This window comes from Dromiciops gliroides, chromosome 4 (assembly GCF_019393635.1).
Source record: "Dromiciops gliroides isolate mDroGli1 chromosome 4, mDroGli1.pri, whole genome shotgun sequence".
Lineage (NCBI taxonomy): Eukaryota > Metazoa > Chordata > Mammalia > Microbiotheria > Microbiotheriidae > Dromiciops > Dromiciops gliroides.
This window is the reverse complement of record NC_057864.1, coordinates 185,120,710-185,147,755: the sequence shown is the minus strand read 5'-3', so window position 1 is coordinate 185,147,755 and position 27,046 is coordinate 185,120,710. Positions and strand designations below refer to the sequence as shown.

General features: G+C 44.6%; 1 protein-coding gene across 16 annotated transcripts in view; it reads right to left on the bottom strand.

The window, feature by feature from the left end:
- Positions 1–27,046, bottom strand: part of SRCIN1 (SRC kinase signaling inhibitor 1) — a 134,285-nt gene that overhangs the window by 88,893 nt on the left and 18,346 nt on the right. For 10 of the 16 annotated variants that reach the window (XR_006356250.1, XM_044000275.1, XM_044000280.1 and 7 more), the window contains exon 2: positions 15,848–15,910. The exons of 5 other annotated variants lie outside the window; for them this stretch is intronic. Coding sequence is in view for 9 of the 11 variants with exons in the window: in XM_044000275.1 (XP_043856210.1) it covers positions 15,848–15,910 (63 nt within the window). In the remaining 2 variants the exon portion in view is untranslated. Of the gene's footprint in view, positions 1–4,384; positions 4,405–15,847; positions 15,911–27,046 lie in introns of those variants that run through there. One more of the 16 variants, XM_044000285.1, reaches the window with a different exon arrangement.

Sequence of the window (27,046 nt, the reverse complement as noted above, 5' to 3'; positions counted from 1 at the left end):
CTATCCTGCCTCTGGGCATTTATAGGACTGTTGCCTATAAATATAAACTATTATATAAATTCTTATATAAACTCTGTGCCAAGCAAGGATGCCTTCCCTTCCCATTCGATTCTTTAAAGTCCAACTTACATGACACCTCCTCCAGGAAGTCTTCTCTGATTGTTTTGGGCATTAATGACTTCCCACCCTCTCTCCCCAAGACCTCAACTAGCACTTTGCACTTTTGTAATGCATTTATCACACACTAAAGTATAGAATCATAGATCTATTGGTTCAGCAGCAACAATGATGGCTCTTAAGTCAAAGGACCTGGATTCAAATTTTGTCTTTGGGCAAGTCACTTAAAATCCCTACACCTCAGGTTTCAATAGTTTCCTTTCTCTCTCCAAGGAATCCAGGTTTTTTTTTCCCTTTCTTTTCTTTTTTTAAATGGGACAATGAGGGTTAAGTGTTAAGTGTCTGAGGCCAGATTTGAACTCAGGTCCTCCTGAATCCAGGGCCGGTGCTTTATCCACTGCACCACCTAGATGCCCCCCCCCTTTCCTTTCTTTTTAACAGCCATACTTTAATCAGTAAAGCTCAGAGAGCTTAAGTAATTTTCTTAAGATCACACAAAATATCAAGTATAGAGCTGGTTTCTGAATCTTTGGCTCTGATCATGGTTGGGGTTGAGATGGAGTATTAAAGGGAAATGGTATGGGGGCATTTGAGTAGGAGGCTATGTGATAACAGAAGAAAAAACTTGGGCTCTAGTGCTAAAGGATCTAGGTTCAAATCTTCTAACTCTTACTACTTAAGTAAGCTTGGGCAATTTACTTAACGTCCCAAAGGAAAAGTTTGAACTAGGTGGCTTCCAAAGTCTCTTCCAGATCTATGATCCTACAGCTGTAAGGGACCTCAGGCAGATCTCATCCCGCCCCCTCATTTTACAGGTGAGCATAATTGACTTGCCCAAAGTCACACAGGTAGCAATTGACCCAGGTTCCCGGACTCCAAAGACACAAGTTCACATGCTTGCTTTATACATCATCTCCTTCTGCTAGACTTTGTTCCACTAAGGCAGGGAGAGTGACTTATCTAAACCTTTTATCACCCTCCAGTTCCATTGCTAGTGTTAGTGAATAAAATTGAGTTGAATGTTATCCCCCTACCCCATCTCACACTGTCTTGATGATGCTCAGGCCAGTGTATGACCTTCCTTGTAGATACAGATGAATTGGAAAGGCTCCCCCTTAAAGCACTTTCATGGGGAGAATCCCTTCCTACTCTACAAGTTCCACTTACATGTCATTTCCTCTTGGAAACCTTCTCTGATTCTTCTAATGGTTCTCCACCCCCTCCTAAGACCCCATACAGCACTTTACACCTTTCTAATATATTTGTCATATTCTAGAATATAGGATAATCCTTACCTCCTACCCTGCCCCATCCATTGCCCCTGGAGAATGATTCACGCAAAACTGATTAGAAGGGACTAGAAAGAAAAAGTCAAGGAAAACTAACTCTTCATTTATCCTAAGGTCTTATTTCTGTCAGAACCATAACTGTGGTATTAAAAAAAAAGTAGTTCTGCTAATGAGGATTTGGCTAATTGGCTTCCTTGGGGATGCAATGCAGGCAGAGATGAATGTGTGTGTATATATGTGTGTGTATGTGGGGAGGTGGTGGATGTCACCCCTAGTCACCAACCCAGAACCCAGAACAGCTAAATATAAGCCTGACACATCCCCGCATTGCCAACCGACGTTAAGAAGCCATCTCCTCCACATCATCTCCGTCTCTCTCACTCTCCCTGGGAAGGTGTTGTGTCAGCTCCCTGTCTCCTTGGAGAAGCAGTGGAGAGGAACACGGGCAGGGAGAGAAGGAGAGAAAAAGGGAGGGGAAGGTTTAGACCCTCCCAGACTTACTGTCACCCAGACAAGGTTGGCAAAGCACACCCTGGTACCACCCAGGGGGTTCTGGCCTTGCCAACTGGGAAAGGGCCAGGGTAGCTGTGCCCTAGGTGGGGCAGGGTGGGGGAGAGAGAGGCTGCTATACAAACACACCCCAGATCTCCCCTACACTGAGAACATACAAGAGAAGTCGAGCAGAGTACTGAACAAGCACAAGCAAAAGCAAAACCACTCAGGTGACTGAAGCATAAAGGATAAAGGTTAGACTTTAGAAAGGCCTTCAGAAACCTAAGAATGGTGCACAGCCTTTGCCTTCCCCAGAGGTTTTAGGAAACATTCCTAATCCTCAGTCTGTTTGAGAGGACATGTGAAATAAGGGACACAGTGCTGGACTCAGTGTCTGATAGATCTGGGTTCCAATTCTTGCAACATTAATTTTTTTGGTGTTTTTTTTTTTTTGGTGGGGCAATTGGAGTTAAGGGACTTGCCCAGGGTCACACAGCTAATAAGTGTCAAGTGTCTGAGGCCAGATTTGAACTCAGGTCCTCCTGAATCCAGGGCCAGTGCTTTTATCCACTGCACCACCTAGCTGCCCCCTCAGGACTTTTTTCTGTGAAGTACAAGCAACCCCCAACACCTCCCACTGGGGAGTTGGGTTTACACTCCACTAAGACACATCATCCAGTCCAACAAACTTGGAAGATCTTTCCAGGGCACCTGGGGTTTCTTCTGTCCATGGAGACAGTTGATCCCAGAAACCCCTGTATATCATACATATGTCATTCATATGTATTTATACATAATGTAACACACACTCAAACTCACAAACACAAATTCTCTGTGTGTCTCTGTCAGTCTGTATGTCTCTGTCTCGTTTTCTGTTTCTTTTTCTCTCTTTTTCTTTCTCTCCTTGTCTGTGTCTGTGTCTGTCTCTCTTTGTCTCTGTCTTTACGTCTCTGTCTTTGTCTGTGTCTCTGTCTTTCTGTCTGTCTGTCTATCTCTCTCTCTCTCTCTCTCTCACACACACACACACACACACACACACACACCACATGCTCACAACCACACATACCACTATGCACAGTTGCACGCTCAGACACAGCCAGGTTGGGCATTGCTGCATAGGCACTGTGACTCATCATCCCACAATCATAGCTGAAGCATATGTCAGGAATAGTTGGATTAACAGCTACACAGCATCTCTGGGCAGAAGCCCATATCCTCAAGTCTCTAGCAGAAAAAGGGTATACAGGAAACCCAGAACTAAGTCCCCAAGTTCCCTGAAATGCCAACCACCTGGCCCCAGTTGGGGAGTGATCTTGGAGTAAGAGGAGAGGAAAAAAACAAACTTCACCCACCCTGGGTCAGAAGTCATTTTCTTCAGCCCCTCACCTTAGGGCCATAGTAGCACAGTCACTCTGGGAGCAACCCCCACTCTCCAAACAAGTTTCCATTACCTCCTTATCTTTTCCCCATTGCTGGAATCCTAGTTCAGGGATTTGTTGAGAAGTTCTGACAATATTCATATCAGCTCACATGTATATAAATGCTTTAAGGTCTGCAAAGCACTTAGAATACACTGTCTCATTCAATCTTCACAAAAAGCCCATTTAGGTGGCATTTCTATCCCCATTTTATAGATGAGGAAATTGAGGCTCAGACAGGGTAAATAACCAGCTCAGGGTCACATAGCTAGTAAGTGGTTGGGATGGGTTTTTGTTCCCGACTCCAAGTCTGGCACTCTAACCATCAAGTACATTGCCTCTGGAATTTCATCATCTCGATGGCCACATTTTTCTCCCTACTTAAGCCACTGGACTGGATGTTGACGGTGCCTGAATTCCCTTCCTGAGAGGGCCACGGGAAGGCTTGCCTCAGTTGAGGACCTGTCCTTTTTTCACACAGGAAAAGGGAGAAACAAAGAGAAGAGATAGTAATCTAGACTTTCTTTTCCTTGGTATCCCATCGCTGGCTGCTGGAGGACGGAAGGGCAAGGACTGCTGGATTCTGGGGGTGGTGGATTGCAGAGTGGAAGGCTGAGACCTACTGAGTTAATTATTCTCCCACCCTGAGGAAACCAAGCAGAAAGCAAACAGCCAAATCTGCATCCCATTATTTTCTGTTTCTAGGGACAGCCAAGGTTAGAATCAAATGAGGCTCAGGAGGAGGGTGATGGGGAGGGAGGGGAGCAGCTGTCTGAGCTCCAAGAAGGCCCAAGAATGAAGAAAAAGCAAGTATCTCCCCCAGTAACCTGGGCCGGGATCACTTCTCTCCTTCCACCCCAGTCACCGCTCTTGGGAAGTACAGTAAGCTTTGTTGTCTAACCCTTGTGCTGCAATAAGAACTGACAAGGTAAGAGACCAGGATGGGAGGACAGCACCATTCGTCTGTTAAGGCCCTAGGTTGCAGCTAGGTGGCACAGTGGATAGAGCACCGGCCCTGGATTCAGGAGTACCTGAGTTCAAATATGACCTCAGACACTTGACACTTACTAGCTGTGTGATCCTGGGAAAGTCACTTAGCCCTCATTGGCCTGCAAAAAAACAGAACAAAACAAAAACAACTGTTAAGGCCCTTAAGACATCAAATTGCTTCTCCACAATCAAACAACAGCACTGATGAGGTGCCCACAGGCCCAGCATGAGGAATCCCAATTGCCTTCAAAGAACTTGGAAGAGACTAAAGAATTCTGCTGCTTTGGGTTTGGGTCAATCTTCCAGCCATCCCTGGGTCTAAACCCAGGTCAATGTGGGCCAGAGTAGCTTTCAACCCACACCTAAAGAGAAAATAGGTATTTACCTACATACTAAAATGAAAGGGACCATAGAGATCATTTACTCATTTTACAAATGAGGAAACTGAGTCTCAGAAAGGAAAAATAATTTGCCCTAGGTCACCTAGTCCTTTGGTTTTTAAAGCTCTTTAAAATCTGGCCCTTCTCAGTCTTCTTACGATTTTTTTTGGGGGGGGGTAAGGCAATTGGGGTTAAGTGACTTGCCCAGGGTCAGACAGCTAGTGTTAAGTGTCTGAGGCTGGATTTGAACTCAGGTCCTCCTGAATCCAGGGCCAGTGCTCTATCCACTGAGCCACCTGGCTGCCCCATCAGTCTTCTTATGCTTTACTCTCCTCCAACAGGTTCTCTGATGCAGCCATTTGAACATACTTGCTGTTCCTTGAACATGACATTCCACCTTTCATCTCTTTATCTTTGCATTGCCTGTCTCCTATCCCTGGAATCTAGATGGTGCGGTGGAGACAGCACCAGGCCAGAGTCAAGGAAGACTCATCTTCCTGAGTTCAAATCCAGCCTCAGAGTCAGGAAGACCTGAATTCAAATCCAACTTCAGACACTTACTAGCTGTGTGACCCTGGGCAAGTCATTTAACCCTGTTTTTCTCAGTTTCCTCATCTTTATAACGAACTGGAGAAAGAAATGGCAAGTCACTCCAGTATCTTTACCAAGAAAACCCCAAATGGAGCCAGACAAATAACTGAACAACAACAAAAATGGCTAGAACGGTCTTTCCCTTCTGCCTCTTAGGGTCTTGGCTTCCTTTAAGATTCAGTTCAGGGGGCAGCTAGGTGGTGCAGTGGATAGAACACTGTCCCTGGAGTCAGGAGAACCTGAGTTCAAATCCGGCCTCAGACACTTGACACTTACTAGCTGTGTGACCTTGCGCAAGTCACCTAACCCTCATTGCCCAACCAAAAAAATAAAAATAAAATAAAAAGTTCAGTTCAAATGCCATCTTCTTCAGGAGGTCATTCCTGGTGTGCTCAGCTGTTAGTACCTTCCCCTCTAAAATTACCTTCCATCTACTCTCAGTTATCTTGTAAATGCCAATTTATAAACAGGGTGGACCAAGCCATGAAGGGGTTTCAATATTTACTAACTCCTGTATTTTTTGCTTTTAATTTGCAATGCCATAGCATCATATACAATCCATATAGAAAATGAACTTACATTACATGTGAAAAAGCAAATCTCATAAATGGTGAAAAATTTTCCAAAAGTTATTAAAGCATCCTGACTTTTGGCCCATCTAGTACATATTTGTCTCCTGTGAGCATCTTGAAGCCAGGGACAGTTTTCCTCTCTGTCTGTCTGTCTTTTTGTTTGTATCCTCAGCACTTATCGCCACCCCTGGCCCATAGTAGGTGCTTAATTGATGGCAGAGTCAGAAGAAGAAACTGGGCTCCTGAGTCCCAACCCAGTTCTCTTACCTCTAAGGCCAGAGGATAGATAGGCTCTCTGTATCCCCACACATAAGGCTGCCATCCCCCAAAGTCACAGGTATGAGCATCTTCGTACTTCCTCCCCTACTTTGACCCATCACATTGCTAGGGAAGGTCTTTACATAAGGAGCTTCTGAATCCCAATTTGAGCTGAGACAGGAAAGCCAAGGACCCCAGAATTCCAGAGAGGTGCTAAGCCCACATGGAAGTGCAGGTAGTGCAAAGGGGCTTCAGTTTGGGCTCTAAGAAGACTTCTTGCTAAAGGCTTAGGGTGCTGCCCTCCCCATTTTTGTTTGTGTTGTTGTTAGCGATCAGAGTTAAGTGACTTTCTCAGGGTCACACAGTTAGTAAGTGTCTGATTTAAATTCAAGTCTTCCTGACTCTCAGCTTGTGTGCCACCTAGCTGCCCCACTCTGCCTTCTTCAGGAACAAATGAGAACCTGGCGGGGAGCGGGGGGCTGTCTTTCTCTCCAACAGCTTCAAACTCGTACCTGCAAGCTCTGGCTAAGAAACAGACAGAGCCACCAGGCCTGGAAACTTCTGCTCCCCACAAGGCCTGGATACCTCCTCCCATATGGGCTGATCTGATCCTTCTAATGTGGACCTCTGAAACTGGGGACCTCTGATCTGTCAAACCTATCCTAACGTTTTGCTCACTTAGGATCCTGGTCCTAGCCCATTCCAGCCAGATTTGCCCATTATTCATGCCTTGACATAGTAGGGAGGGAGGGGAGGAAGGAAGGAAGGAAAAAGGGAGGAGGAAAAGAAGGAAGGAAGGAAAGAAAAAGAAAAGAAGGAGAGAGGGAGAAAGGGAGGAGGGAAGGAAGGAAGGGAAGAAGGAAGAGAGGGAAGATTTATTAAATGTGCCAAGCACTGTGCTGTTTTACAAATATTATCTCATTTGGTCCTCACAACAACCCAGTGAAGTAAGTGATATTATCTCCACTTTACAACTGAGGAAATTGGAGCAGACAAGTTAAGTCCCAAAGTCACAAACTAGCAAGTGACTAAGAATTTGATCTTAGGTCTTCCTGACTCCAGACCCAGCATTCTATTCACTGAATCGCCTTAACTGTCCATGGATTTGGAGTCAGAAGACCTGGGTTCATATCCCACTCCTGTCACTTATTATCCATATGACCTTGGGAAAGTCATTTAACCTCCTTGATTTTTCTTTCTTCATCTGTAGAAGGTTAGACTAGATGATCTCTAAGTGATCTTTCCGCTCTAAAAATCCTATTATTCTATAAAAGAACTGGACCCCAAGGAGAATTGAAAAATAAATTAATTTACTGTTGAGCTTCAGGTCTCAACTATGGGCCTGGTGTCAGATGTTTTTCTAACCATTTCTTCTTTCTTTCCCTATCTGATTGTTCTGGAGTTGGACTAAAGAGGTTAGACCTAGGAGGCAGGATTGTATAAACTAACAACTACACTGTTAACTGTAACCATCTAAGCTTTTGTTCCTGCTTTTGTTCTGTCATTTTCTCCCTTTGTTAAAAGTGGAATTTTTTAAACCCTTCTACAATGCTTCAATTTATTTAGATACTTGCTGATGTTAAAGGAAGAAGGGCTTCTGTTCCTTGCCTTTGCTAAGGAGGGAGGTGGAGTGGGGATGGGGTTTAAATCTCAGGATTTAGAACAGAAAGGGATTTTAGGAATGATCCAGTCCCATGCCCTCATTTTACAAAGGAGGAAACTCAGGAAGAAGTGACTTACACAAAGTCATGCTGGGAAGTAACAGGGCCCAGATTTGACATTCCAGATTCCTTCTGATGCCTCATCTGGGGCTGTGAGATTAAGGGCTATTAGAGAATAAGAAAAACCTCAAAGAGAAGGATCTGGGGCTCAGCTTGGAGGACCATACACACACACCCTTCCCACCTGCAGGGTTCTTGTACCTGCAGTCCACCAACAAAAGCTGTTCCATTTCATTCAATGTTATTGATTGGGGCAGCCAGGTGGCGCAGTGGGTAAAGCACCGGCCCTGGATTCAGGAGTACCTGAGTTCAAATCTGGCCTCAGACACTTGACACTTACTAGCTGTGTGACCCTGGGCAAGTCACTTAACCCCCATCGCCCCACAAAAAAAAAAATACAAAAACAAAAAATGTTATTGATTAAGCCCTGCTCTGTGCCAAGCACTGTGCTAGGCACCTTGTATATAGAGACAACAAAAAAGAAACAAATAGTTCCTAATCTCAGGAAGATTACATGGGATCCTAGATTTTTAAAGCTGAAAAAGACCTTAGAGACCATCAAGTGCAACCCCCTAATTTTACAGATGAGGAAACTGAGGCAGAGGTTAAGTGACTTTCCCAGGGTCACATAGCCAGTAAATGTCTGAGAGGGATTTGAACCCAGATCTTCTTGAATCCAAGTCTAGTCCCCTATCCACTAGATCATCCATCTTAAAGTAGCCTTCATCATCCACATGCCCAGGGGTGGGGTTTGGGGGAAGAAGCCAGGAGCCGAGACCTAGCAGCTCAAAATCATAGCTATCTCCAAACTACGAAATCAGAACCTTACAACAAAACTTGGTATACAACAACCACACGGTGCTACAGACCTACTTCCTCTTTCCCACTGTCAATTCCAACCATAGCAAAACACCTTTACCCAGGATATGGGCCCCATACCTAGAAGAAGAGCACCGCCCCACACACACACACACAGAATCCCACCCCCACCTCTATTCTCTGAGTCTGCATCTGATGCTCTGCTCCTGGCTAATTCTGGTGTCTCATCAGACAGTAATTATGGGGGAAGGAACACTGCCGACAGCTCCCAGCTCTCAGCACCTGTCATTGTGCCCGCCGTGTTGTCACTGTGGCTGCCATTATCACGAGAAGATGCAACAGGAAACGGGGAAGGAAGGCTGATTGTGAGGCACCCACCTCCTTCCCCAGTTTCACATCTGACCTCTCTTCTTCACCTCCCTGACTGCCTCCCACGGGTTCCTAGACATCAGCAAAAATATTACAGGATACCCAGCCCCCAGAACATATCACAGATGTGTTGTCCTTGAACCTCAATGCAGACAAACACACGTGTATGTATATACACAGCTGATACACACACATAGCCACATGATGTGTGGCTCCAGTGGAGTGGCATCCTTGGGAATCAATGAAGGGAGGGGTGGCAGGGGATGAAGGGGCAGTCTCTTTTTTCTTCCATCTTTAAACAAAGGAGAGTCGTACCAATAACCAAAGACAGAAGTTTGTAACTTCTTTGGGGGTGGGGCTCATAATGGAATGCTTCAGCCTTGCAAGTGTGCTTACCCCAACTAGATATGAATCTATTCTAGGCTTAAATGTTCAATATTTAAACATCTCCACAGCCGATCGTTAAGGCTATTTAAATCTATTTCAATATAATTCCCTTGGTAGATGTGGCTTGGGGCAGTTGGTGGTGTAGTGGAAAGAGTGCTGGGCTTGGAGTCAGGAAGATGAGTCTTCCTGAATTCAAATCTGGTCTCAGACACTTCCTAGCTGTGTGACCCTGGGCAAGTCGCTTAATCCACTTTGCCTCAGTTTCCTCATCTATAAAATGCTGAAGGAAATGGCAAATCACTCTAGTATCTTTGCCAAGAAAACCCCGGATTGGGGCAGCTAGATGGCGCAGTGGTTAAAGCGTTGGCCCTGGATTCAGGAGTACCTGAGTTCAAATCCAGCCTCAGACACTTAACACTTACTACCTGTGTGACCCTGGGCAAGTCGCTTAACCCCCATTGCCTCACTAAAAAAAAAAAAAGAAAAAAAAAACCCCGGATGGGGTCACAATGAGTCAGACATGACTGAAAAATGATTTAATTACAAAAGATATGGCTATCTAGCTCTCATATATCTATATCTAATCTGTCTCTTCTGCCCTTCCATCCATCCACCCATGCTTCATTTTAGCAGATGAGATGGAGCAATGACCTCAAACCACCCTTCACATTACCACCCAAATTATCTTCCTAATGCCTTTTCTCTACTTCAGGTCATCCTCTGCTACATTCCCCGCTCAAAACCCCCCACTGACTCCTCCCTACCCATTAGGGAAAAACACAAACCCTTTAAGTTGCTATCCATTTGGCCTCCACAACCTGGCCCTGACCAATCTCCCTGACCTTAGTTCACATCACTTCCTTACATTCCAACCAAACAGGAATACTAATTTTCCCCCTTTGCTCATGCTGCCCCTATGCCAGAAATTATTCTACTCTTGGACTATTGACAGAAAATAAGTTCTGTCCATAAGGTTTTCTCAGCAAAGATACTGGAATTCTTTGCCATTTCCTTTTCCAGTGGATTAAAGCAAACAGAGGTTAAGTAACTTGTCCAGGGACACACTACTAGTAAGTGTCTAAGGCTGGATTTGAATTCAGGTCTTTCAGACTCCAGATCTAGCACTCTAGCCACTGAGCTACCTAGCTGCCTTCTAGGCACTTAGAATAGAGTGCCAGGATTAAAATTAGGAAGACCTGAGTTCAAACCTGACCTCAAACAGTTATTAGCTGTGTGACCCTGGGCAAGTCATATAACCCTGTTTGCCTCCATTTTCTCTTCTGTAAAATTAACTAGAGAAGGAAATGGCAAACTACTCAGTATCTTTGCCAAAAAACCAACAACACTCTAAATGGGGTCATAAAGAATCAGGCACGGGGCAGCTAGGTGGTGCAGTGGATAGAGCACCGGCCCTGGATTCAGGAGGACCTGAGTTCAAATCCGACCTCAGACACTTAACACTTTCAAGGCCCAACTAGGTGCCACCTCTTCTTTGAAGACTTCCTTGATCTTTCTTGAAAGTGATCTCCAGGGGCAGCTAGGTGGCGCAGTGGATAGAGCACCGGCCCTGGAGTCAGGAGTACCTGAGTTCAAAATCGGCCTCAGACACTTAACACTTACTAGCTGTGTGATCCTGGGCAAGTCACTTAACCCCAATTGCCTCACTAAAAATTAAAAAATAATTAAAAAATAATAATAATAAATAATAAAAAAAGAAAGTGATCTCCACCTCTTCAAATACCTCATCACACTTTATTTACACCTCCCATCTATCCCATCACATCCTGACAGTTTTTTGTGTTCATGCTAGTTTCCCTATTTTAGGGTGTGGTCTGCATGTTATTTTATTTTCTTTTTTATCCTCATCACCAAGGACAGCACCTTGCAATACAATTCAACTCAAAAACATCTTGCATGCAAGACACTAGGCTAAACACTGTGGCTATAAAGATAGATATGAATTAGTGTCTACCCTCAAGAAGCTTACAATCTATTTTTTGCTGTTGTTGGGGGGGGTTGTTTTTTTGTGGGGCAATGAGGGTTAAATGACTTGCCCAGGGTCACATAGCTAGTGTCAAGTGTCTGAGGCCAGATTTGAACTCAGATCCTCCTGAATCCAGGGCTAGTGCTCTATCCACTGTGCCACCTAGCTGTCCCAGAGCTTACATTCTATTATGGGATAATTGAGGAGCAATATCTACCAGGGTCCCTGCCATGTAAAGTAAACTGGTTGTGATTCTCCCCTACCCCACCAAATGCAAGGAAACTTAATTGGTCCAAGGGCTAAGGGAAAAGCCAAGGACCTGGCCTCATGGTTTCCTAAGAGTATATAAAAAGGCCGCATTCCAAGGGGTCAGCATCCTTCAGCCTTGGCAGATACCTCATGGCCCCAACAGTCACCACATCTTCCCAATTGTCCAGTGGTATTTCAGTATGGAGACAAGGGAGTCCACATCTAACAAGGCAAATCCTATATCTTGGTTGAATATCCTTGCCACACTATAAGTAAGCAAATCTACTTTAAATGTCAGTCAACAAGCATTCATGAAGTGCTTACTGTGTGCCAAGTGGTATAATCAGCACTGGTGATACAAAAAAAGAGCAAAACAGCCCTACTCCCCCCTCCCCTGCCCATCACTGAGCTCACATTTTAATGGAATAGATGATATGCAAATAGCTTTGTACAAACAAGGAAGGAAGCAAGAATTTATTAAGCACTTTATAAATATTATTTCGTTTGATTCTCTCAACAACTCAGAGGTAGGTGCTATTATTATTATTATTATTTTATAATTGAGGAAACTGAGGAAGACAGAGGTGAAGTTACTCACTCAGGGTCACACAGCTAGTGTCTAATACTCAATTTGAACCTATCTTCCTGACTCTACCTATCTGCTAAAATACAGTGTAGGGGCAGCTAGGTGGTGCAGTGGATAGAGCACCAGCCCTGGATTTAGGAGGACCTGAGTTCAAATCCGGCCTCAGACACTTAACACGTACTAGCTGTGTGACCCTGGGCAAGTCACTTAACCCCAATTGCCTCACACACAAAAAAAATTAAATTAAAATACAGTGTAGATAGAAGGTAATCTCAGAGGATAGGCATAAATAAAAGAGGGGAGGGACCACAATCATTTTTTGTTCTAATCTCCAACCTAAACTGTGGGATTAGTCCAAACCAGGACTGGTTTACAAAAAAGGCATATAACATATATCCTGATAAGAGTAACACAGGAAGGGGAGTAAAGGGGCAGAGGAGAGATCAGACAAAATGCTCCAGGAAAATTAGAGGAAATAAGACTTCCTGAGGGAGGGAGCCTCAGAACTGACCCCACCTTCCCCAAATGACTAAAGGTATCCCGTATGGAGACAGGGGAGGCCACATCTACAAAGAGAAGTCCTGTAGGCTGCTTGTCTTTTCCACACTAAGTAAATCTGAGCTGAGCCTTGAAGCAAGATCCGTATTCATAGTGTGCTTTGGTAGAGAGACTACCAGATGTTTTAAAAAATTTTTTTAAATTTATTTTTTGCAAGATCTGTATTCTGAAAGATGACAATCGGGAAGGACTTAAGAAAGAATGAGTTTTTGCATCTTTAAAATGGAGATAGGGGCAGCTAGATGGTGCAGTGGATAGAGCACCAGCCCTGGAGTCAGGAGTACCTGAGTTCAAATCCGGCCTCAGACACTTAACACTTACAAGCTGTGTGACCCTGGGCAAGTCACTTAACCCCAATTGACTAAAAAAAAAAAGGAGATAATAGCACCTGGCTCACAGGATTATTGGGAGGATCAAGTGAGATCATATGTGTAAAGTGCTTTACAAACTTTGAAGTGATATATACACAAATAGTAATGAGATGCGGGTGATGGTGGCAGTGATTGTGGTGTCCCCCAAAGGGGCTGTGACTAGCTGCTGGTGAGGACTCTAGTCTCTGGTTAGGCTCTTCCAGTCCCTAGGGACTAACAGCTTCTTTCTAGCAGTTAAGGCTGCCATTGGCTTCCTTTTAGTGAGACTGCCTAAGGGAGCCTAGGGTGGGCGGGGTGTTTTATTCAGGGACTTTCCTAGACTCAACGGCCATAGTGGGAAGGGAGGGGAATGACTGATGGGTAAAGCTTCAAGGAGGGCAGAAAACCTCCTCATGTCCCCAGGTTTGAGGGGCGGGTGATGGTGAGGAAGAGGGATCAGGGCTGCAGCTCTATAAGAAAAACAAACTTTAATTAAGAAGCACACGAAGTAAATCATGTCAGAATTGTGTTATTAAAAAGCAGCTAGGTGGCGAAGTGGATAGAGCACTAGCCCTGGATTCAGGAGGACCTGAGTTCAAATCCGGCCTCAGACACTTAACACTTACTAGCTGTGTGACCCTGGGCAAGTCACTTAACTCCAATTGCCTCACCAAAAAAAAAGAAAAAGAAAAAGAAAAAGTCATCACAGTGGTGGTGGCCGCTGCCTCCTGGAACCACCCACCGGGTCTGCAATTCTAATTCAGAGGAGTCTAGAAGCCTCATCTTCAAGATTAGGCATTGGGTGGGGCAGCTAGGTGATGGAGTGGATAAAGCACAGGCCCTGGAGACAGGAAGATCTGAGTTCAAATCCAGCCTCAGACCCTTGACACTTACTAGCTGTGTGACCCTGGGCAAGTCACTGAACCCCAATTGCCTCACCAAAATAAAAAGAAAGAAGAAAGAAATACTCAAAAGTGTCTCTCATTTGTACACCCCCTCTTCCACTGGGGTCCTCTAAGATGTCATCTTATCCATTCCCCAGATGCCATACCATACCAGACTCCCCAGACCAGCTCTCAGACAGGTGGGTATCCATTGAGATCTCTAGGGGAAGGGATCCTATAGCCTTTCCTGATTTCTCATACCTCCCCCTGCCAGGAAGTCTTTCCTAAGTCTAGGGGTCCCTAGTCTTGGCAGCTAGGTGGTACGATGGATAGAGCACTGGCCCTGAAGTTGGGAGGACCTGAGTTCAAATCTCACCTTAGACACTTTACTGGCTGTATGACCCTGGGCAAGTCACTTCACCCCAATTGCCTTAAAAAAAAATCTGGGGACAGCTAGGTGGTACAATGGATAGAGCACCGGCCCTGGGATCAGGAATACCTGAGTTCAAATCCGGCCTCAGACACTTAACTTAGCTGTGTGACCCTGGGCAAGTCACTTAACCCCAATTGCCTCACTAAAAAAAAAAAAAATCTGGAGCAATCTCCAATCATCCTGATATATATCTTGCCACTGGACCTAGATGGCTCTGGAGGAGAGAATGAGGCTGGTGACCTTGCACAGCCCTCCCTCACTTAAACCCAATTCAGTACAAGTCATGACATCACCCAATGTCATTGTCCTCTTCCAGATAGAAGGACAAACAACAATAACCCTAGTCTTGACTGTCTCCCCTTTCCCACTAGGTCATCTACTCCAATCCCATCATTTTACAGGTTGAGGAAGCCAAAGCCTCGAGGACTAAGAATCTCTCCTGTGTTTAGACCCCCCTCCAAACTCTTCTCAATGAAGTGGCAGATTCCAGTTGCAATTTTGGGTGCCCCCTTCCTTCTGGGAAGTTCTTAGGAAGCCCCAAAACACCAAGTAATTTGCCCAGTGTCACACGGGGAGTAAATGATTTGAACCCAAGCTTTCTGACTCCAACTTCAGCACTCCTTTCAACTACACCAAGCTGGCCAGATTCCTGCTTCACCTCTCCCAGAGAGGTTTCCTTCTCTCCCTGGGGTCCTGCTCCAGGCTAATTCTCCCAGTTTCTCAGAATGGAATAAGCATTTATTAAGCACCTACTATGTGCCTGGCACTGTGTTAAGATGTATATTGTCTCATTTGATCCTTACAAAAACCCTGGGAGTCAGGTGCTATTATTATCCCCATTTTACAGTTGAGGAAACTGAGGCAAACAGAAGTTAAATGACTTGCCCAATGTCTAAGGCTGGATTTCAACTCAGGTCTTCCTGACTCCAGGCCTGGCACTCTATTCACTGTGCCACCTAGCTGCCAACCTGAATTCCTCTAGCAAACTAGATAGATTCCATCCACAGCAACCCATCTCTACACCTCCTTCCCCAGCAATTCAATTCATTCCATTCAACTTGAAGAGACCAGAGACAGGCAGTTGGCTCTTCTTTGATGCCCTCCCCCAAGGCCAGACCAGCACAACCCCAGGGAGGTGGAACCACTGAGCCTCATGGTATGCCAGGGCTCAGGTCACTGCTACTCCCCTCCCCTCCCTTCCCTACTAGAAAAAGGTAAACAGGCAAGTTCCCTTCTCCCCTCCAAGTACAGGCCCTTCTTTCTCCAGGAGTCCCACCCTGGTTCCTGCCCCCACTTACTCAGATGCGCTCTATGCCCCCTGAGCCAGGCATTTCGGGATAGCACCCAGATTAAGGAGTGAAGGGGGTGGGAGTCGCTGCCTCTTCCTCTCCTTTACTAACCTGGAGACTTTAAACAAAGGGAACAGAGTCCTCCTGGCTTCCCTCCCGCTGCATGCTGGAGCCCTGGGTAAGGGATAGGAAAGGAGGAAACTCATGAATGATCATACCTTCATGGCAGTGGGCAGGGGCTGGGACTAGGGACAGGGATGGTGCAGTTAGGAGGCTCACAAGAGCCATGTGGGGAGAGTTTCCAAGGCCTTTGGATAGAGAACCATGGTGGGGGGGTAAGCCCCCTAGGTCCTTCAGTGACATACATAGATGCCACAAGCATTGGGAGTGAGGGAGAAGAGACAGAGTAAGCACTTTGGGCAAGGAAGGCCTAGAGTATGGGGGGGGGGGTCTTGGAAAAATAGGGATAGGGAGATAAGCATAAGGTCAAAGTAAGAGCTTCATCAGGGAAGGGAGTAGGGATAGGGATAGGACAGACACACACTAGACAAGACAGACAGAAGACAAAACAGAAAATAAAGAAGCATTCCCCAGAGTAGATGGTCTCTGGAATTGACCCACCAAAAGCCATATTTCTCTCCAGCAATGCAAGGGACAGATTCCAAGGCCCCGGACTCTATGTCCTCCTCACCCCCACTGACACCAACTTACACATCTACAGACTGAATACGTAGGATGCTAAGGGGACACAGCCTCCCCCCCAGAGGAAGTCCCCCATCTTGTTTTTTCTTTTCCAAGGAGAAGTGAGCAACAGTGATCTCAATACTCTACCATAGGGTCTGGGTCCTCGGAAGGCTTGGGGAGTTGAAGGAACCTCGGCAATGAAAAGCTGCTATCATAAGTCTTTTTTTAAACCCAGTTTACTAACAACCTTCCAAGTCTTACCCCATCTGCCCCATTCCTCACCTTTTCATGGAGAAGGTTAGTAGAAGAGACTCCATGAAGTTATTGGAAGGAGTACCCACTATTATATCAAGTGAGTACTCACACTACCCTAGGGGGCTTATGGGAAGTTTCATGGTCTGACCTGTGCTCTCAGGGAGCTTCCTGGGCCTTCCACATGTCATTTAGTTGGTCCTCCATCTTCAGATCTCACTACTCCTCAGACAGGTGGATGACCACTGAGATCTCTAGGGGAAGGGGCTCTGTGGACTCCCTTAGTTCCACCCTCGTTCTATTTCCCACTTATTTTGGAAATTATTATTCCCACTTATTCAAGAAATCTTTCCTAAGTCATTCCTCTAATAGAATATAAGCTCCTTGAAGGTAGACAGTCTTCCAACTGTGGCAGTTAAAAATTTATGGGGTTGCCCTATTACTATCCCAAGTTTAGGGAAACTTAGCTGGGGTTTTAATATGTAGCTACTTAGAAATTAGAGGCTACTGCACCAGTTTGGGGGCATTAAGCATTTATTAATGCATATTAAACATTAGTAAAGAGAGCACATGGCTCAGAAAGTTAAGGAGAGATAGTGGGGAGCAAGAGTGGGTTGCATCTGCTCCAGGGCGCAGAGAGACAGCATGTGACTCTGTAAGCTTCCTGCGGGCCCAGAGAAGAGCTCCCCCTTACACATTGCTCAAAGCTAATTGGCTGGCACCATTCAACTCTATTGGTTTACTGGATTTGAGGGTGGTTAACGGCACAGTGCGTGCTGATGTCAGCTGATGTCTTCAGAGGGGAAAAAGCCTTCAGGTAAGTGTGGTTTTAGTGAGGTAACTTCTGGTAGGTAAGTCATTATACATTTCCTTTGAAATTCTCCTAACTCTGGGCTGGCCCTGCAAAATCAGCGAGAGTTCCTGTGTGTGTGTTGGGGAGGGGGGGTCTCTGAGTCCCCAAAACACCCTATTATTAATAATTTTCTCACACCTCCTTCCTTCCTTCCTTCCTTTCCTTCCCTTCTTTCTTTCTTTCCTTCCTTTCCTTCCCTCCTTCCTTTCCTTCTTTTGCATCACCAGCACCAAGCCTGTAGCTGGTACATAGTCAGCGCTTAATATATGCCTGTCAATGAAGTGATTGAGTGAGCTCAACATATTCCCTTCATGCTGCAGTCTGATTCCATATCCTTTTGTCGCTGGCAGGAAGGAATGACAGAGAGCATCCCAACCTTTCCTGCTTGCATACACACAAACATGGCCAGGCACAGACATGTACTTTTGTATGCATTGTGTCAGGCATTCACTCCACTGGCTCAGACCCATACACAACCAGATCACGTTTCCCTGAAAGCGTTTTTAGAGTCTCCTGCCATTTCCATCTTTCCAATTTTCCCACTGATTACCCATGACGTAGGCATCCCAGGGAGAAGCAGCTGTTATGTCCAGATGTTTGGAGACTGAATAGCAGGAGAAAACTGATAATGTTTCCTAAACAGACTTAGTCCTGGAGGTCTTCCTGAAGGAGGTAGACTTGGGGGAACAAGCAAACGAAACCCACGAAATTCTAAGCTTTCCTTCTTTCTCTTTGCCTTCCTTATTGCTCCCTAGTATAGCGTTTCCTCCCCCAACCCCCCTTTTAAGTATGAGCCCAGTAGCGTGAGGTGGTGGTAAAGCTCACTGTGAGCAAACTGAACTTTGTATGGACTGGAAGACTACAGAGATAGAGGGTTCTCTGGGGCTGGCCTGGAAAGCTCATTCTGTCCATCTCCAACAATCTGGCTCAACCAGCCTGGAAGAATAAGAATCTCTCCAGGGTCTAAAGATTCCTTCCCAACCCTAAGTCTTCCCCACAACCCTATGAAGTTGCAGATGTCAGTTGCATTTTAGATGTCTCCTTCTTTCTGGGACACTCTTCCTTTTTTTTTTTTTTTTTTTTTGGTGAGGTAATTGAGGTTAAGTGACTTGACCAGGGTCACACAGCTAGTAAGTGTTACGTGTCTGAGTCTGGATTTGAACTCAGGTCCTCCTGACTCCAGGGCTGGTGCTCTATCCACTGCACCATCTAGCTGCCCCGGGGACACTCTTCTTGAGGTCTAATCTCAACTCTCCATGGAATGGACTGTCTGTGTCCCGACTGTCCCTCTTGGCTGTGGTTCTCTCCCTCCTTCCCAACACCACTTAGACCCCGGCTCTCTTCAAGACAAAGCTTAAGTTCTTCCTTCTGCCGAAGGCTTCTTCTAACCCCTCAGCTGCTACTGCCTCCCCCTCTTAAAGTTAATCTCTTTTGTCTGTACCTGGTATGTAACTTTAGATAAACATTTTGTGTCCCATTAGAAGGTAAACTCCTTGAAAACTTCCTCTAGCATTGTAACTTCAAAGCAACATATAGTCATGGAGAATTCTCTGGGGGCAGTGAGAAATTAAGTGACATGCCCAGGGTCACACAGCAGGTATGTGTCACAGGAGGGACACATACCCAGGTCTTCAATGACTCTGAGACTGGCTCTATTATGCCACATTGCCTCTCCTAGAATACATACTCTCAATCAATTCAACCCTAATGTCATTCAGTCCAGTCACTTGGGAGTGTTCACTTTTGTCTTTGTATTCCCCATCACTTAGAACCATGCCTGGCATATAGTAGTCAATTAATAGATGCCCATTGATTGACTACTTGATTGATTGGGGTTCATCTCCCATTTATCTTCACCCCCACTCCTGGTAGTGAGTAGATAAGTCATCCCAACTCCAAGTAAAGTAGGAGTGGCCTAGGGCTGAGGTAGAGGAAGTTAAATTGCCAGTCATTTTCTTCTGTTGAGACTGAGAAGAGGAGGGGAGGAAGGGAGGGAAAGGGGACAAGAGGAAGGGAAGAGAGGGAAATGAAAACAGAAGGGAGAGAGAAGGGAAAAGAGGAAGAGAGCAGGGGGAAATGAGGGGGGAGGAGGGGAAGAAGTGAGGGTAAGGGGGATGAGAGATAAAGGAGGAGAGGAGGGGGAAGCAGAGCCCAGTCAAGCACTGTCCTTGAGTGTCCTTACCATGATATCCCTCATACAATGCAGAGGATGAGAGACAGGTCGGTCAGAGCCTCCCATTCGTCATTTCCCTAACTACTTTCTAGTCCCTGTCACAAGGCAGCCCCACCTCATAGAGGAGTGAGCTGGAGGCCCCTCATCATCATCCAAATAGGAAATCATAATAAATACAAGCGGGTGCTGAGGGTCCCCTGGAGCAGCCAGCCGGGGCCGAGAACAGTGTTGAGAGCACAGAGAAAATGCTGGTTCAGAGCTGAAGAGGCTAGCGAGCAGTCCGACAGCTCTGCCCCACCTCCCTCCAATCATAAAGGACCTTACGGATGCTCAAGGATCACATCCCTGGGAGAGTTCAAGGGGAAGTAGAAATGCAGGAGGGACACTGGATTAAGAGTCAGGAAATCAAGGTTCAAGCCTCAGCTCTGCCACTCACCAGCTGCTTCTTCCCTTCTCTGGGCCTCACTTTCCTCAAATGTAAAAAAAAAAAATGGGGGGGGAATTCAGCTAAATGGTCTCTAAGGTATTTGGATCTCCTGCAGCTCTGCATGTAAAGGCTAAGGCTTTGACCTTTCACCCAGATGGGGAAGAAGTTTGTCTGGGCCCCACCACAGTAGGGGGTACAGGACAGGAAAACCCACAACTGTCGTCCTTGGTGCCAACCCCATCGAGGACGGGGAATTGGTGACTCCTACAGTTGAGCTGTGGTGGATCAAGCCACAGTAGGGAGGATGAGGGTGATGTGTGTGCCTGGTGTAAATGAGTCAGGGAATGTTTTCCAAATGATGCCAGGATCGTTAATTTTCCCCCAAACAAGACAGATGCTGATGCCTGAGGCAGCATCAGGGATGCCTACTGTGCCTGCATGCATTCTCCCATGCCCACAATTATTTTGCGCCCTCTGGGGAAAGTGGAGATGGGTCCCAATAGGGTACCCCATCCCACTTCTCTTATTGAGCCCCATGCATCTGGCAGGGGACCCCTCTGTGTAATTTTGGTTTGAGGGCCCTACTGTGGGATCTTAGGGTGGGTGCGTGCTCTCTCTCTCTCTCTCTCTCTCTCTCTCTCTCTCAAGAATCTGTTTGTTTAGGGCCCCTTCTGCAGGATCTCTCTGTTTGGAAATTTCCCCTTTAGTGTCTCTATTTGGGTTTCCTCCATGGGGTCTCTCTGGAGCCTTTTTATCTCTCTGGTGCCCTCAAAGGATAAGAATGGTCACTCCCCTAAAGATGATCAGGGAAGGGACAGGACTGCTGCTGCTTGGGGTCAATGAGGCAATGACAAAGGACCCCAGAGAACATAGAACTAGCTGCTTAAATCTCGTTTTGCTTCTATTTTCTCTGCAATGGAGAACGGTCTTTGAACTGGAAAGTATAGAACCATAAGAAATAGTAGGGAGTGGAAACTTAAGAGAAGTAGGGACATAGTAAGACACCATGAAGGGCAGCTAGGTGGCACAGTGAATAGAGCACTGGCCCTAGAGTCAGAAAGACCTGAGTTCAAATCCAGCCTCAAATATCTACTAGCTGTGTGACCCTGGGCAAGTCACTTAACCCTGTTTGCCTCAGTTTCCTCATCTATAAAATGAACTAGAGAAGGAAATGGCAAAACCACTCCAGGATCTCTGCCAAGAAAATTCCAAATGGGGTCATGAAGAGACGGACATGACTGAACAAAAAAGACACCATGGAGCTTCCTTTGATAAGTTTAAGTCAGTAGGACAGAAGGAACTTTACCTTACTAGTGCCCTGAAAGCACAAAACAACTGAGCCACTGTCAGTCATCTCTGAAAGATTACTCTGAATGGGAAAAATATCACAGGAATGGAAAAGGGAAAAGCTCATTCCAGATTCATTTTGTTTTGAATGAAAAGAGAATGGATTCGGCAAACTCTAGGCCAATGAGCTCAATTTCAGTAGGGGAGGGGGAGGGGAATTTTAGATTCCAGAACATAATATTAAAAAGAGTGGTCAGCGCAATGGATAAAGGACTGACCCTGGATTCAGGAGGACCTGAGTTCAAATTTGACCTCAGATACTTGACACTTACTAGCTGTGTGCCCTGGCAAAAAAAAAAAAAAAAGTGGTCAGACTACATTAAATTAAAAAATTTTGCACAAGCAAGATTAGGAGGAAAGCAGAAAGATGGGAAATAATTTTTACAGACAGTGTTTCTGATAAAGGCCTCTTATCTAAAATATATAGAGAACTGAATCAAATATATAAGAATACAAGTCATTCCCCAATTGAGAAATGGTCAAAGGATATGAACAGGCAGTTTTCAGATGATGAAATTAAAATTATCTATAAGCCATATGAAAAAATGTTCTCAATCATTACTGATTAGAGAAATGCAAATTAAAACTACTCTGAGATACCACCTCACACCTATCCAATTGGCTAATATAACAAAAAAGGGAAACGATAAATGCTGGAGAAGATGTGGGAAAATTGAAACACTAATACATTGCTGGTGGAGCTATGAACTGATCCAACCATTCTAGAGAGCAATTTGGAACCATGCCCAAAAGGCTATAAAACTGTGCATACCCTTTGACCCAGCAATAACACTACTAGGTGTATTTCCCAAAGAGATCATAAAAAATGGAAAAGGACCCATATGTACAAAAATATTTTATAGCTGCTTTTTCTGTGGTAGCAAAGAATTGGAAATTGAGAGGATACTTATCAATTGGGGAATGGCTAAACAAGTTGTGGTATATGAATGTAATGGAATACTATTGCGCTGTAAGAAATGATAAACAGATGGATTTCAGAAAAACCTGACCTTGCATGAATTGATGCTGAGTGAAATGAGCAGAACCAAGAGCACATTGTACACAGTATCAACAACATTATGTGATGATCAACTGTGATAGACTTAACTCTTCTCAGCAATGCAATGATCCAAGGCAATGCCAAAAGACTTATGTATGGTGAAAAATGCTCTCCATATTCAGAAAAAGAACTATGGAGTCTGAATGCAGATTGAAGCATACTATTTTCACTTTTGTTATTACTTTATTGTTCTTGCTTATTCTTTCTTGCATGTTTTTCCTTTTGTTCTGACTCTTCTCTTACAACATGACTAATGTGGAAATATGTTTAACATGATTGTAATGTATAACCTATATCAAATTGCTTGCTGTCCTCAGGAGGGGGGAGGGAATGGAGGATGGGAGAAAAATCTGGAACTCAAAATAATATCTTTACATGTAATAGGAAAAATAATCAAAATAAATTCAGAAATTAAGAAAGAAAAAAGAGTGGTCAGAGAACATCTAGAAAAAGAGAATAGGAATCCTAAAGAGTCCTCATGACTTCACCAAGAGCAAGTCCTGCCTATCGATCAATAAACCAGGTACTAAGTAGAAGCTGGGAATTCAAAAATAAAATAAATAGTTCCTGTCTTCAAGGAGTTAATGTTCTATAGGGAAAACAACAGGTAAGAATATAGAAAATGAATACAAGGTAATTTGGGAGTGACACTAGCAGCTTGGGGGGTCAGAAGAGAAAGTGGCATTTGAGTTGAGCTTTGAAAAAAACAGAGATCCTAGGAGCAGGAGCTAAGGAGGGAGTGTATTCCAGGCATGGTGCACACAGGCTGAGCAGTAAATAATAGCAAATCTTGTTATTGGCGATTTACAAATTATTTAATAGTGTTGATTTTAATGCCTTCTAGAAAAGTCTAGTTTACTGTATTTAACTCTACTTCTTCCTGGTTTGTTACTCAAAATAATAAATTAGTTATTACTCTGTTTAGAAAGAAAGAAAGAAAGAAAGAAAGAAAGAAAGAAAGAAAGAAAGAAAGAAAGAAAGGAAGGAAGGAAGGAAGGAAGGAAGGAAGGAAGGAAGGAAGGAAGGAAGGAAGGAAGGAAGAAAGAAAGAAAGAAAGAAAGAAAGAAAGAAAGAAAGAAAGAAAGAAAGAAAGAAAGAAAGAAAGAAAGAAAGAAAGAAAGAAAGAAGTATGGGGATAGGAGATGTTTGATCCAGTGTGAAAAACACGAAGGTCAGTTTCTCTGGACCATAAAGTGAAGAAAGGGGAGTAATATGTAATAAGCCTGGAAAGATAGGTTGGAAATGGGTTGTGAAGGGCCTTAAATGTTAAACAAAGGCACTTGAATCCAAGAGAAAATAGGGAGCCACTTGAGTTCAGAACAAGAGAATGACTTGGCCAATATTATACTTTAGAAATATCACTTAGGTGTGGCTGTTGAATTAGAGAAAGGAGACCCCTGAGGTAGGGAGACCCAGTAGGAGGCCAAGGGTCTGAACAAATCTCATTCCCTTTTTTAAAATAGGACACAAATCTGGGAGGGATAGTTAATCTATTGAATTGCAAAATCAGAAACCAGACTGTCTTGATAAGTAAGAACATTGGGCCAAGTCTAAGATGAACTTTACTAATAATAAATGCAAATTCTTCCACTTAGGTTCAAAAAAATCAACTCCACAAATATAAGGTGGGGGACACATGGCAGAACAATTCTCAGCGCAGTTACTTTGTAAAAGATGGGGGTGGGTGTTTAATCGATTAAAAGCTTACTGTGAGTCAACAGTGTGATATGGAAAGGAAAAGAGTAAATTTGATTGTAGGCTGCATCAAAAGAAGAACATCCCAAGAATGGGGAGGGGATAGTCAGGCTGTATTTGGCCAAAGTTAAATCATATTGGTTCAGGTCTGAGCTCTACATATCTTAGGAAGAATAACTAAACATCTTGAGAACTTGCAGGATGGTAAAAGACCCTGGAGATGATGCCAAGAGGCTCAACTTCAGATCTTTAACCCAAAGAAGATAAGTGGGAAGGGAGGATGGAGGGAGGCAGTGGGAAAGAGGGAAGAACATAACCTGATAGTTGTCTTTTAAGTATTTGAAGGGCTTAAGAAGAGGGATTAACCTTGTGTTGCCTGATCAAAGAGGACAAAACTAGGAGCAACGAGTGACAGTTGCAATTGGCAAATGTAGTCTTGAGTTCAGAAAAACTACCAAATAATTAGAAATATCCAAAGAACCTAATAATTATAAATATTTAAAAGCAGAATGGGCTTAGGAAGAAAGTATGTGAGGGTGGGGAATGAGTCTATCCTCCCAGAAGGTCTTCTGGCAGATCCTAGCTGACAACTTTGTCAGATACAGCTTAGACTAAATGGCCTCTGAAGTGTCTTCTAACTCTTAGCCTCTGTGACTTTCTGGGGGATCTCTCGGGGTTGGGGGCGGAGGAACCTATGTGGGGTCTTCTGATTGATAAAAACCCATGGTCTTCTGGGGCTGGGAAACAGACACTGCTGAAATGGGAATGGTGGAGGTACTGATACCATCCTAGGCCCTCTTCTCTCTTGGTTGTTGTATCTAATCCATCCCATTATCACCAATTTGTGGTCGAGTCCCAAATCTATATACCCAGACCCAGTCTCTTTCCTGAGCTCCACTCTTGTGTCTCCAGCTTCCTGCTGGACATTTTTACTTGGTTGTCCTGCTTGCTGGCTCTTCAAACTCCACATGTCCAATTCAGAATTTATTTTCTATTCTCAATCTTCCTAGTGTATCAACATTCAATTCAATTCAATAAGCATTAATTAAATACGTAGTATGGGCCAAGCAAGGAACTTATGTTCTCCTGAGGGGTTACAATGGGAATACAGATAAGGAAGGACTTCAGGGCTAGTGCACTGTGAGGAAGGGCTGTTATACTTTAGAAATATCACTTAGGTGTGGCTGTTGAATTAGAGAAAGGAGACCCCTGAGGTAGGGGTCACTCAACTGTCAAAGTGAACTTCCTTAAAGCACAAGCATGACCATATCACTCTGCTGGTCAGTCAGCTCCAGTGGCTGCCTGTTGCCTCTAGAATCAAATTGAAAACCCTCTGGTTGACTTTTGTTTTGTTTTGTTTTGTTTTGTTTTTTTGCAAGGCAGTGGGGGTTAAGTGACTTGCCCAGAGTCACACAGCTAGTAAGTGTCAAGTGTCTGAAGCCGGATTTGAACTCAGGTACTCCTGAATCCAGGGCCAGTGCTTTATCCACTGCGTCACCTAGCTGCCCCTCTGGTTGACTTTTAAAGACCTTTATAACCTGGCCCTTCCTACCCTTATAGTCTTATACCTTATTTCCCTCCACATACTCTAAGATCCTGTGACCTTCACCTCCTTTACATTCCCATCTCCCACCTCCAGGCATTTTCACTGGCTGTCCCTAATGCCTAGCCATCTATCATCATTCCTCATTCATCTCTGTCTCCTGCCTTTCCTGGCTTCCTTCAAGTCTCAACTAGAATTTCACCTTTTACAAGAAGCCTTTCCCACTTCTTAATCTTAGAGCCTTCTCTCTGAAATTGCCCCCCCACCCCCAATGATACTGACTATATAGTTTGTAGACTATGAGCTCCTTGGGGCAACTAGGTGGCACAGTGCACTAGCCCTGAAGTTGGGAGGACCTGAGTTCAAATCTGACCTCAGACACTTACTAGCTGTGTGACTCTGGGCAAGTCACTTTACCTCAATGGCCTTAAAAAAAAAAAAAAAAACCAACACGGGGCAGCTAGATGGCGCAGTGGATAGAGCACCGGCCCTGGAGTCAGGAGTACCTGAGTTCAAGTCACTTAACCCCAATTGCCTCACTAAAACAAACAAACAAACAAACAAAGCTCCTTAGTTTTCCTTGATTACTTTGGGTCTTCACAATAACCTCTTTCTATACATATTCTCCTTCCTCTCCTCCTCCTTCTTCCTGGTCTCCCATCTAGCCCAGGATTATGGGTTGTGGCTCTAATCCTCCATAATGATCTGCATAGAAGCTTTGATCTTTTGTTTCTGATCTGTGCAGGTTTGACAGTCCTGAAACAGCCTAGTGGCCCTTGGGGCCCAGGAACTCAACATATTGGTTGAACTCCTGAGCTCATCTAATCCACCAGCCTCCACCTCCTAGTAGCAGGGATTAGTGGTGCATGTCACCACACCTAGCAAAATATCTTGTATTAGATTTATATGTGCCATATCATTGCTGCCACACCCCTCCCTCCATGGAAGAGAAGTTCCTTAAGGGCAGGATGGTGTCATCTTTGTAATTCCAGTGCTTTGCACAGAGTAAATGCTTAATATATATTTATATTTTTTTTGGTAGGGCAATGAGGGTCAAGTGACTTGCCCAAGGTCACCCAGCTAGTGTCAAGTGTCTGAGGCTGGATTTGAACTCAGGTCCTCCTGAATCCAAAGCCAGTGCTTTATCCACTGCACCACCTAGCCACCCCCTTAATATATTTTTAATTGAATTGGGGAGTGGATGGATATTTGGACGGATAGAGAGGCCAGGAAAGGAAGGCTTGATTGAACACACAACTCCTTTCCAGGCTTTAAT